An 11646-nucleotide genomic window follows, 5' to 3' on the forward strand; every position below is an offset into this window, starting at 1 on the left:
AGGAGTGGCTGGTGGGTTTGAACTGCCAGCCTTCTGGTTAGCAGTCAAGTGCCTTAGGCACTATGCTACCAGAGCTCCTTTACTACAATCATACTGGCCCTAAATCATTTTCCAAAGGCAGAGCACACGCTCATAACTCCATATTGCGAGATTAGTCTGAAACACTCTATCTTCTTCTTCACCTTCTGAAAGTCAATGCTTCTCTCATCTTCCTATTCCCAGGAAGATGCCCCTTCCACTTCATATGTATTTTTACTCAGATTTCCCCTGTGATTAATATTAAATGCTATATTATTATTTGACATTCAATAATTATTTGACAGAATTTAATACAGTCTCGTGATTTGAAAGATAGGAAACTCTTAGGGAACCAGAAATGGAAAAAATTTCCCAAATGTGACAAAGTACTTTTTTAAGAAACCAGTTTCACATTATCAAAATTCATGAAAAAACATCAGAGGCATCATATGAGAGGAACAGGCTAGAATGTCCACTTTTGCTATGGTAATGTTATGTTAATGTTATAAACAACCCAATAAGAGGAAGATGTAAGAGGTATAAATATAGAAAAGAAAATTAATTTCATTTAGAAAAAAATGTAAAAGAACCAAAAAATTTTTTTAAAGAATGAAATTTCATAAAGATTACTAATGCTAATAAATAACATTAAATAAGTATTTTTAAGCTCTATTAATTAAAAAGGTGAGGCTCTGGTGTAGAACATATATAAACAGAATGGGTAAGTCCACAAACATTCGTATGTGCATGTATGTGTGATGTGCATACACATAAGTTGTCAGACGCTGTTATTTTTTGACTCATAGTGATCCCATGTGACAGACTGGAACTACATCATAGCTTTCTAGCCTGGATCTTTACTAGAGCAGACTCCCAGGTCTTTCTCCTGTGGAGCCACTGGGTGGATCCGAACTGCCAACCTTCCAGTTACCAGCTGAGCGCTTAATCATTGTACCACTACACAAAGGAGCATTTTAAGTGAGTAGAAAAGGACTGTTAAACTGATCTATTCACACACCAAATACGTAGTGATACTGCCTCGGAAACCCAAGGAGGGGTCGCTATGAATTGGGGCCGACTCGACAGCAAATAACGACAATGCGAAACAGGTAGGATTTTTAACATACAGTTTCGAAAGAAAATATAGAAGATTATTTTTTTGATGGTAGGGTAGGCACAGAATTTCTATATATGATAAAGCTAAATATCATAAAGGCAAAAAGATCAATATATTTGATAAAATTGTGAACAGTAATAATACGTAAAAAAAGTTAAGCAACAAATAAATTACCTGCCATATGATAGACAGAGTGTCATTAACGTTTAGAGACATTACAAATAATTAACACAACTCTTAATGGCCCAAAATAAAAAAAGGTACAAACAATATAACCAGTAAATTCAACTTTTTTTATTATCTCTCCCCTCGAGGAGTCTTTTTAGATTTTTTGTAATATCTGCTCTTAAAATTTTAATACTACCATGTACCTCTTTTATGTATTACATGTGTATCTGTGCTTTATAAATAAAGAGAGTTAATTTTCTTTACCCCTCCAAGAACGAATTTTCAAATGCATAATTGTAACATGAACAACAACACTTGGAAATATCAGTGCAACACCAATCTACAAATAATAAAGACAGAAGACATAAACTAACATATGCTTTTGTGTGTGTGCATTTTGTGATAAATAAACCCTTTAATTGCTATATGTAACAACTTACAAACCTTATTTGCATGTAAGTTTTCTTCCTCCTCTCCAATTAAATGTGTAATAATAACCATCCACCCACTGCTATCAAGTCAATTCTGACTCATAGCGACCGTACAGGACAGAGCAGAATTGCCCCATAGGATTTCCAAGGCTGTGAATCTTTATGGAAGCAGACTGCCTCATCTTTCTCCAAACAGAGCAACTAATGGGTTTGAACCACCAACCTTTTGGTTAGCAGATGAATATGTTAACCACTACATCACCTTTAATACCTCCTTTAATAACCATGTCTGTGCAATTAACTACATCTGTGATTGCCTTGAGAGACATAATTTTAGAACAGAAAAAAATTTAGGCGTCAATGTTTGTACTAGCCTCTTCCTTGATGAAACTCTTTTCTCTATTCAGAACCCTCCTGCCCCCATAAACTCATCTGCTTAACTCCAATGCATCCTTTGGATATAAGTTTAAATGTCACTTTCTCAGAAACAATCTCTGATCTCCAATCTAAAACAGGTTCCTCTGGTATACTCTCACAGTGCCTATACTACTTCTTCATAGACACATCAGTAATCATGTACTTAACTGTTGGTAACTTGTTGAATGTCTGGGTCCCTTACACTGAAAGCACTATGAGAGCAAGGACTAGGTCTGTTCTGTTCACAGTATATATGGATTTACATGTTGTTGTTGTTGTTCTGTGCCGTCGAGTTGGCCCCGCCTCATAGTGACCCCTCCTTGGGTTTCTGAGGCAGTATCACTATGAAAGTAGATCGCCCAACCTTCCTTCCAAGGAGTGGCTGGTGGGTTTGAACCACCAGCCTTCTGGTTAGCAGTCAAGTACCTTAGGTACTATGCTACCAGACCTCCTAGGTCCCTATTCCCAGTGTATCCTAATTTTATACATCCCATCTGGATATGAAACTTGCTTTTGAACAGAGTACCTAAGGCAAATGGAAGAAATAACAAGATAAAAGAGCTCAACAGAAGATTTCAAAGAGCAGCGAGAGAAGACAAAGTTAATTATTATAATGAAATGTGCAAAGACATGGAGTTAGAAAACCAAAAGGGAAGGACATACTTGGCATTTCTCAAGCTGAAAGAACTGAAGAAAAAAATTAAGCCTTGAATTGCAATACTGAAAGATTCTATGAGCAATATGATGCAGGAAACATCAAAAGAAGATAGAATACACACAGTCACTGGGCCAAAAAGAATTGGTCAATGTTCATCCATTTTAAGAGGTGGCATATGATCAAAAACTGATGATATTGCAAGAAGTCAAAGCAGCACTAAAGAATTGGTGAAAAACTAGGCTCCAGTAATTGACAGAATACCCACTGAGATATTTAAGCAAATGGCTGCCACGCTGGAGGCACTTACTCATCTATGCCAAGAAATGTGGAAGACAGCTACCTGACCAATCGACTAGAAGAGAGCCATGTCTGTATCTATTCCAAAGAAAGGTGATCCCACAGAATGTGGAAATTACTGAGCAGTATCATTAATACTACAAGCAAGTAAACTCTTGCAAAAGATAAAAAAGAAATTTAAAAAATTACAGCAATATATTGATAGGGAACTTTCAGAAATCCAAGTTGGATTCAGAAGAGGACATGGAATGAGGGATATCATTGGTGATATCAAAGAGATCTTGGCTCAAAGCAAAGAATACCAGAAATATGTTTACTTATGTTTTATTGACTATGCAAAAACATTTGACGTGTGCATAACAAATTACGGATAACATTGAGAAGAACGGGAATTTCAAAACACTTCACTGTGCTCATGAGGAACGTATACATAGACCTGAAAGCTATGGTTCAAACAGAATAAGAGGATATTGCATGATTTAAAATCAGGAAGGGAGTGTGCCAGGGTTGTATCCTTTCACCATACTTATTCAACCTGCATGCTGAGCAAATAATCTGAGAAACTGGATTATATGAAGAATGTGGCATCAGGATTGGAGGAAGACTCATTAAAAATCTACAATATGCAGACAATACAAGCTTGCTTATTGAAAGTGAAGATGACTTAAAGCACTTACCGATGAAGATTAAAGACCACAGTATGGATTACACCTCAAAATAAAGGAAATGAAAACACTCACAAACTCTCTTTTTTGGATACCAGGGGTTGGAGGGGAGGGGAGGGGAGAGAACACCATAAAAATAAAAAATTAAAAAAAAAAAAAAAAAAAAAAACCACAACATATAATTAAAAAAAAGAAAATCCTCACAACTGAACCAATAAACAGTATCATGAAAAATGGAGAAATGATTGAAGTTGTCAAGGATTTCATATTACTCAGTTCCACAATCAACTCCAATGGAAGCAGTCAGTAGTCAAGAAATCAGACAATGTATTGCACTGGGCAAATCTGCTGCAAAAGACCTCTTTAAAGTGTTGAAGAGCTGTACATAAATTATATTTCAATAAAATATATTTTAAAAATTATATCTATATTTTTTTAATATGTATTTTGTATATATTTTATATGTGAAGAGCATATAAAGTGCTGAAGAGCAAAGATGTCTCTGAAAACTAAGGTGAACCTAACCCAATCCACGGTGTTTTCAACTGTTACATATGCATGTGAAAGCTGGACAATGAACAAGGAAGACCAAAGAGTTAATGCTTTTGAGTTGTGTTGGCAAAGAATACTGAAAGTACCATGCACTGCCAGAAGAACTAACAAATCTGTCCTGGAAGAAATGTACCCGGAATGCTCCTTGGACGTGAGAATGGCCAGATTTCATTTCACCTACTTTGGTCATGTTGTCAGAAGGGACCATTCTCCCTGAAGAATGTTTGGTAAAGTGGAAGGTCAGTGAAAAAGAGGAAGGTCCTCTATGAGATGGATCGACACAGTGCTTGCAAAATGGGCTCAAGTATAGCAAGGATTGTGAGGCTGGTGCAGAACTGAGGAGTGTTTTGTTCTGTTGTACATAGGATCCTGAAGAGTCAATGGCACCTAACAACAGCAACAATCTGGGTATATGTTCTTAAAAAAATCATACTAAAAGAGTTCCTGATATTAGAACACACTTCAATCCACAGGAGGATCAGAAAAGACTATTAAAGCATTTCTTGGGTCACTCCAAGGAGCTCTCGTGGCACAATGCCTAAGGCATCTGACTGCTAACCAGAAGGCTGACAGTTCAAACTCACCAGCCATTACATGGAAGGAAGACAAGGCAATCTACTTCCATAAAGATTTACAGCCTTAGAAATCCAACGGCAGTTGCTGAGTCAGAATGGGCTTAATGGTAGTGGGTTTGGGTTTTTTTTTTTTTTGGTTTTTGGTCATTCAAAGGAACTCTGGTAGAGCAGTGTGTAAGACATTTGAGTGCTGATCAAAAGGTCAGCAGTTCAAACCCACCAGCTGCTGTGCAGAAGGAAGATGAGGCAATCTACTTCCGTAAAGATTTACAGCCTTGGAAACCCAAAGGGGTCACTGTGAGTTAGAATTGATTTGATGGCAGTGGGTTGGGTCACTCAAATGACAGCTACTAGAATACCTTAGCAAATCACACAAATTCTGAAACAACATCAGTTGTATTATGTAGTTGACAGTCAATCAATACTTTAACAAGTCTCTTAGAAATTCAGAAAATATCCAGTGAACCATGCCATGCCCACTGTCCTTAAACTTTGCCAATTCAGTTATATTGACGTTTTTACACCTGCAGATCGCATACTCTCTTTTACCACTTCCCATACTTCTCTTGATCTGTGTTAGCATTTCTGGAGAGCATAGGGCAAGTCATAAATCATATTCCCAGAGCCCAGAAAGGTTGAAGTACATATTTACCTCATTAAAACATACATTACCTGCACAGAAGAAACAGGGTCTCTGGAATCAACATAAATATTTTTTAGTAATGAAAGCAGCTTGTCATCTCTTCTTGCAATTTCTCTTTTAATTTCTGGATGGCCTATGGGGGAAAAAAAAGATCACCACAACAGTAAAACAAAACAAAACTTCTTCTAAGATTCTAAGCACAAGACAGCCACTTTTCAATTCCTTTTAAACTAAACAATCGTTTGAACAGTACGGATTTTAAATGTGGATCAAAATAGTAGATCGGGCTCGGCGTTAATCCTTCTGTGAAGACACCTGGAGAAATCTCCGATACTCGGTGGCGTAGTGCCTAAGGCACTTGACTGCTAACCAGAAGGCTGGCGGTTCAAACCCACCAGCCACTCCTCGGAAGGAAGATGGGGCAATCTACTTCCGCAGTAGACCTAAGGAGGGGTCGCTATGAGAAGGATCCGACTCGATGGCAGTGAGAGTGATTCAGTCCTTTCAAGGACTGACTATCACACCGGGAATACGGTCATTCACTTCTGCTGCACACAATCCCGACTCTCTGCTGCAAGTCTCTTAAGCATTAAAAAGAAAAGCCTAAGAAAGACGGATCACCGAAGTCTACCAAGCAAGTGGAGGTGCGGACTCAACTGCGGGCTCTAAGGGGACATTCTCAATGTCACCGGCCTAGTGGCTCCACCTCCCCCGCGTCCGGCCTGCGCCTCTCCGGCCCGAGGGCGGCTGAACCAAGTCGCTGCACCCACACAGATTTACTGCAGTCACCCTGGCCTCCAGGCCAGAGCCACGGGTGCGGAACTGCCCTCCCTGCCATGGGAACCCGCACTCCCCCGCACCACTCACGGCTCATCTCCTCTCGAAGTAGGTTCTTCGTGGAGCCGTGCTTGGGAGCCAGAGTAGGCTTCATCTTGCTGATCTCCCTTTCAGCCCGATTCTCTATATTGAAGTTCCTGATCGCGCGAGTCACCCAGCCTCCCATCTCCTCACAGCATGATGCCCTTAGGCTCACGCCGCATGTGGAATTGGAGCAGAACCTTGCAGTCTCCGTAACGCACAGAGCATGCGCCCGTCTGGCCGGGACAGGCAGCGCGCTCCGAGACAAGCACTAAATGAGCGTAGGTCGCCCCCTGGCGGTTAGGAGGCCAAATGTTCTGCTCAGAACAAATCAGAGGTAGCACCTCCCACTCCTCCCACCAGGGCCAGCTTCCTCTAGGTCGTACTCCTGTGGCTGAAGGCTTGTGAAGTAACCTGGAGCTTTAAACTGATTCCATTTCCAGTCCCCTTCAGACTTTCTGATTTAATTGGTTTAAAGGGAAGCATGGTAGCATAGTGGCTAAGCTCTGGTAGCATAGTGGCTAAGACACTTGCCTGCTAACCAGACGGCTGGCGGTTCAAACTCACCAGCCACTCCTCGGAAGGCAGGTTGGGCAATCCTACTTCCGTAGTGATACTGCCTCGGAAACCCAAGGAGGGGTCGCTATGAGTCGGGGCCGACTCAACGGCACATAACAACAACAACAAAGGGAAGTAGGATTGCCCAACCTTCCTTCCGAGGAGTGGCTGGTGGGTTTGAACCGCCAGCCTTCTGGTTAGCAGTCAAGTGTCTTAGCCACTATGCTACCAGAGCTCCTAATGTTTAAAACCTTCCCAGAATGCAGTGATTGCAAACTGCAGTCCTAGTCAAGAGTGAAACCCTAGGGAAACTGACCTTGAAGTAATTTCACAAGTCAACCCATCAAGAGAGGAGGTCAATAAAAAGGAAACTAATTATATAATGTTTATTACTTCAAAAGGGTGTTTATCTGTGGTTTTTTGACTATGGAAAGGCATTCAACTGTGTGGATCATAACAAATTATGGATAATATTTCTAAGAATGGGCATTCCAGAACACTTAATTTTGCTCATATGGAACCTTTACATAGACCAAGAGGCAGTCATTACAACAGAACAAGGAGATTCTATGTGGTTTAAAATCAGAAAAAGGTGTGCATCAGGGTTGTATCTTTTCACCATACTTATTCAATCTGTGTGCTGAGCAAATAATCTGAGAAGCTGTACTATATGAAGAAGAATGTAGCATCAGATTGGAGGAAGACTCATTAACAACCTGTGACAAGCAGATGACGTGATCTTCCTTGCTGAAAATGTAGATGACTTGAAGCAATTACTGATGAAGACCAAAGACTTCAACCTTCAGTATGCATTGCATCTCAATATAAAGAAAACAAAAATCCTCATAACTAGACCAATAAGCAGCATCATGATAAATGCAGAAAATATTGAAGTTGTCAAATTTTTCATTTTATTTAGATCCACCATCAACACCCATGGAAGCAGCAGTCAAGAAATCAAATGATTGTAAATCTTCACCCAAATCAAAATAAAATTAAAAGAAAAACAAAAAACTAAGAAAGTAAAAAAAAAAGAAATCAAATGACACCTTGCATTGAGCAAATCTGCTGCAAAACACCTCTTCAAAGTGTTAAAAAAAAAAAAAAAGTCACTTTGAGGACTGAGGTGTGCCACTTCATAACATGAATGAACTTGGAGGACGTTGTTGTTGTTGTTAGGTGCCATCAAGTTGGCTCCAACTCATAGCATAATGGAAGACATTATGCTGCATGAAGTAAGTCAGTCACTTTTACATACACAATACTACATTATCAGTAATAACAAACATTAATATATGGGTGGATACATAGATGGCTGAATGATCAGGTAAGTCTAGGCAAAAGGGAATATACCCATGACCATATATAAGTTTGGTAGATGTTATTTCTACATAAGTATTTGTATGTGCTATAAGAAAAGTTATGATAACTTCTTAGCCACAGCCAACCACTCTGAGGGAGCAAGTTCTTGGGCCCGTGGGCTCAGGACCAAGGACACAGAGGATATCAAGCTCAACTGGTACAACATACTATACAAAATCATTGTTCTACATCCTACTTCGGTGAATAGGGACTGGAGTCTTAAAAGCTTGCAAGCAGCCGTCTAAGATGCAACAATTGGTCTCTTCTTGTCTGAAGCAAAGAAAAGTGAAGAAAACCAAAGACACATAGAAACAATGAGTCCAAGGGACTAGTGGACCATGAGACCCTCATCCTACATGAGCTTGAGACCAGAAGAACTAAATGGTGCCTAGTTATCACTGTCAACCACTTAGAAAGGGATCAAAATAGGAGATCCTGGATAGAGTGGGAGAAAAATGTGTAACAAAACTAAAAATCAAAAAACAGGCTTACTGCTCAGATAGAGACTGGCAAAACCCCTGAGATTAGGGCTCCTAGTCACCTTCAGACCTAGAATTGAACTCACTCCACTGGCTTCCAGCCAAAAAATGTTGTTGTTTTTAGGCACTGTCAAGTCATCTCCAACTCACTGACCCTATGCACAACACAATGAAACACTGCCCAGTCCTGAGCCAGCCTCACAATCCCTGCTATACCTGAGCCCATTGTTGCAGCCACTATGTCAATCCATCTCATTGAGGGACCATCCCCTTTTTCACTGACCTTCCACTTTACCAAGCATAGCATCCTTCTCCAGGGATGGTCCCTTCTGACAATATGACCAAAGTAGGTGAGACGAAGTCTGGCCATTCTCACTTCTAAGGAGCATTCCTCCTGCACTTCTTCCAGAGCAGATTTTTTAGTTCTTCTGGCAGCCCATGGTACTTTCAGTATTCTTTGCCAACACTACAACTCAAAAGCATCAACTCTTCTTCAGTCTTCTTTATTCTTTGTCCAGCTTTCTCATGCATATGAGGTGATTGAAAATATCATGGTTTGGGTTAGGCACACCTTAGTCTTCAAAAAGAGATCTTTGCTCCTCAGCACTTTAATTAAAGAGGTCTTTTGCAGCAGATTTGCCCAAGCCAATATGTCATCTGATTTCGTGACTGCTGCTTCCATTGGTGTTGACTGCTAACCAAAATTTTGGGGATTCGAAGCCACCAGCCATTCCAAGAAAGGTGTGGCAGTCTTCTTCCTTAAACATTTATAGCCTTGGAAACCCTTTGACACAGTTCCACTCTGTCCTAAAGGGTGTCTTTGTGATGAAATCAACTCATTGGGATTGAGTTTCATTTGTGGGGGTGGGGATTACACCACAATCAAGGAAGGTTCTAATGTTGCCCTTTCCTGCTTTTGTGAAAGAAAAATAATAAAAGTATAATCCTTCTCGATGAATGTTTGTTCTTATCCATTCTCTTTTTTAAGTTGCCCCTTATTTTCCTGTCCCCTTGCCTGATGCATTTCTGAGCCACCATATTCTCTCTCTCTCTTTTTTTTTATTGTTTACACTTTGCTCTCCTAACTTATCATTTGACCTAATGATACTGGTGTCAGCTATGTTTCCCTTTCCCTTTTCCCTTTTCCTGTAATTTGTTTCATTTTTCCATGCTATTAAGTGCTGTTAGCACATCATTCTCTAGTCTATTTAAGTCAGAGGAGACATTAGAAAAAAAGGAGTGCTGTTGCATTCTGTCTCTCACCTCTCTTTCACTCTCTTTCTCACTTCCTTCTCCCCCACCTCTCTCTCTGTTTCTCACTCTCGTTTACACACACACATACACACACACACACCTGTCTTTCCTTCTCTTTCCACCTCTTTCTTCCTCTATTTCTGAATGGGTTACTGTGTTGCTGCTTTTATATAAGAGTTCTCAGAAATATTGTGATTAATCTATAATAGAAGAAACCAACAAGGAAGGAAGCAGTGGGATTTCCAAAATTACAATATTTTCACAGACTATAGGAGCCAGACCAGTTTTAGTGTTCCCAGTTCTGGTTAGTAAATGAAGTAGATTATTTTTAAGTAATTAAAATCAAGGAGAAGACTTGAAGTAAAGAAAATGGAAAAAAAAAAAAAAGGGCAGTTTTATTTGAGGAAAATTAATGTAATTGTTAAATATAATGGGTTAATCTCTGTGAAAGCACTACAAGGAACATAGTTTCCACCTTTGATTATCTTGAATCATTTTTGCTAGGATTAATTAGTGTGTGGTATTTTATAGAGGTTAAAACAGTGTTCTCTGGTCGAGTTAATGGGGACGTTATCCTGAAGGTGGCAGACTGCTCCAAGATTTCCATCTTTGAGATTTTTAACTAAAAAAAAAGAAAGAAAGAAAAGAAAACTCATTGCCGTCAAGTCGGACCTACTCATAGTGACCCCTCCTTGGGTTTCCAAGGCAGTATCTCTATGGAAGTAGATGGCCCAATCTTCCTTCCAAGGAGTGTCTGGTGGTGGGTTTGAACCGCCAGCCTCTGGTTAGCAGTCAAATGCCTTAGGCAAGCACATTAATTCAATGTTTTTAACCAAGGTATGTTGTATTTCTATGGGTGCCAAGAAAATTTCATCTGTCTCATCCTATGCGCTCCAATAGTTATGGTAGCAGTTCCACTCTCTGCCTGTTAAAGTTTTACAAGTGAAAAGTTCATTTCATAGACGTTTGACCATACTTCTGACAGCATGAAAAAAGTCATGTTAGATGGAAGTTTCAGCAAGTGTCTGGGCTGTGGAGATTACAGGATGAATTAATTCCTTGAATTCTCGTATTCAGGTAGAACTTGAATCCAACAGTTAAGGAACATCTGACCTGTGATAGCGGCTTTGCCTGGACTTGGCTCAGGGATGTTCAGACCTTTAAGGGGCTGAATAAAGGCACAGTACTCCACTAGAAGCACACAATTAGCTGTTACCCCATGGGGATCATCTTGGAAATAAAACCTGAACCACCAATGCATAATTCCAGCTCTTCTTGCCAAAACATATAAATTAAGAGAAGTCTGAATTCAGAATTCCCCCTGGTTTATGGTAGGAGTCCAAGTCTTACCATAGACTTAATAGCCAATTCTCCCCTAAGGAAACTCTAACTAGGATGCTACTCAGAGTTAAGCTTCTCTTGGTGAAGCAGAGTCAGCAAAGTGGACTGACGCAGTGGCTGCAGCATTAAGCTCAAGCACAGCAACGATTGTGAGGACAGCACAGGACCAGGCAGTGTTTCATTCTGCTGTCCACAGGGTCCTGGAAGTTAGAACCGACTCGATGGCACCTAACAACAGCAACTGAATGGAGTG

General features: G+C 40.0%; 1 protein-coding gene across 1 annotated transcript in view; it reads right to left on the reverse strand.

Moving 5' to 3' along the window:
* NDUFAF4 (NADH:ubiquinone oxidoreductase complex assembly factor 4) overlaps positions 1–6544 on the reverse strand; it is a 9403-nt gene extending 2859 nt beyond the window's left edge. Inside the window, exons 1-2 of the mRNA XM_007942271.1 lie at positions 6409–6544; positions 5571–5674 (exon numbers count right to left, since the gene is read on the reverse strand). Coding sequence (XP_007940462.1) covers positions 5571–5674; positions 6409–6544 — 240 coding nt within the window. The remainder of the gene's footprint in view (positions 1–5570; positions 5675–6408) is intronic.
* Positions 6545–11646: the final 5102 nt, after the last annotated feature.

Source organism: Orycteropus afer, unplaced genomic scaffold (assembly GCF_000298275.1).
Source record: "Orycteropus afer afer isolate SDZICR_OR568_19922 unplaced genomic scaffold, OryAfe1.0 scaffold00087, whole genome shotgun sequence".
Taxonomy (NCBI): Eukaryota; Metazoa; Chordata; class Mammalia; order Tubulidentata; family Orycteropodidae; genus Orycteropus; species Orycteropus afer.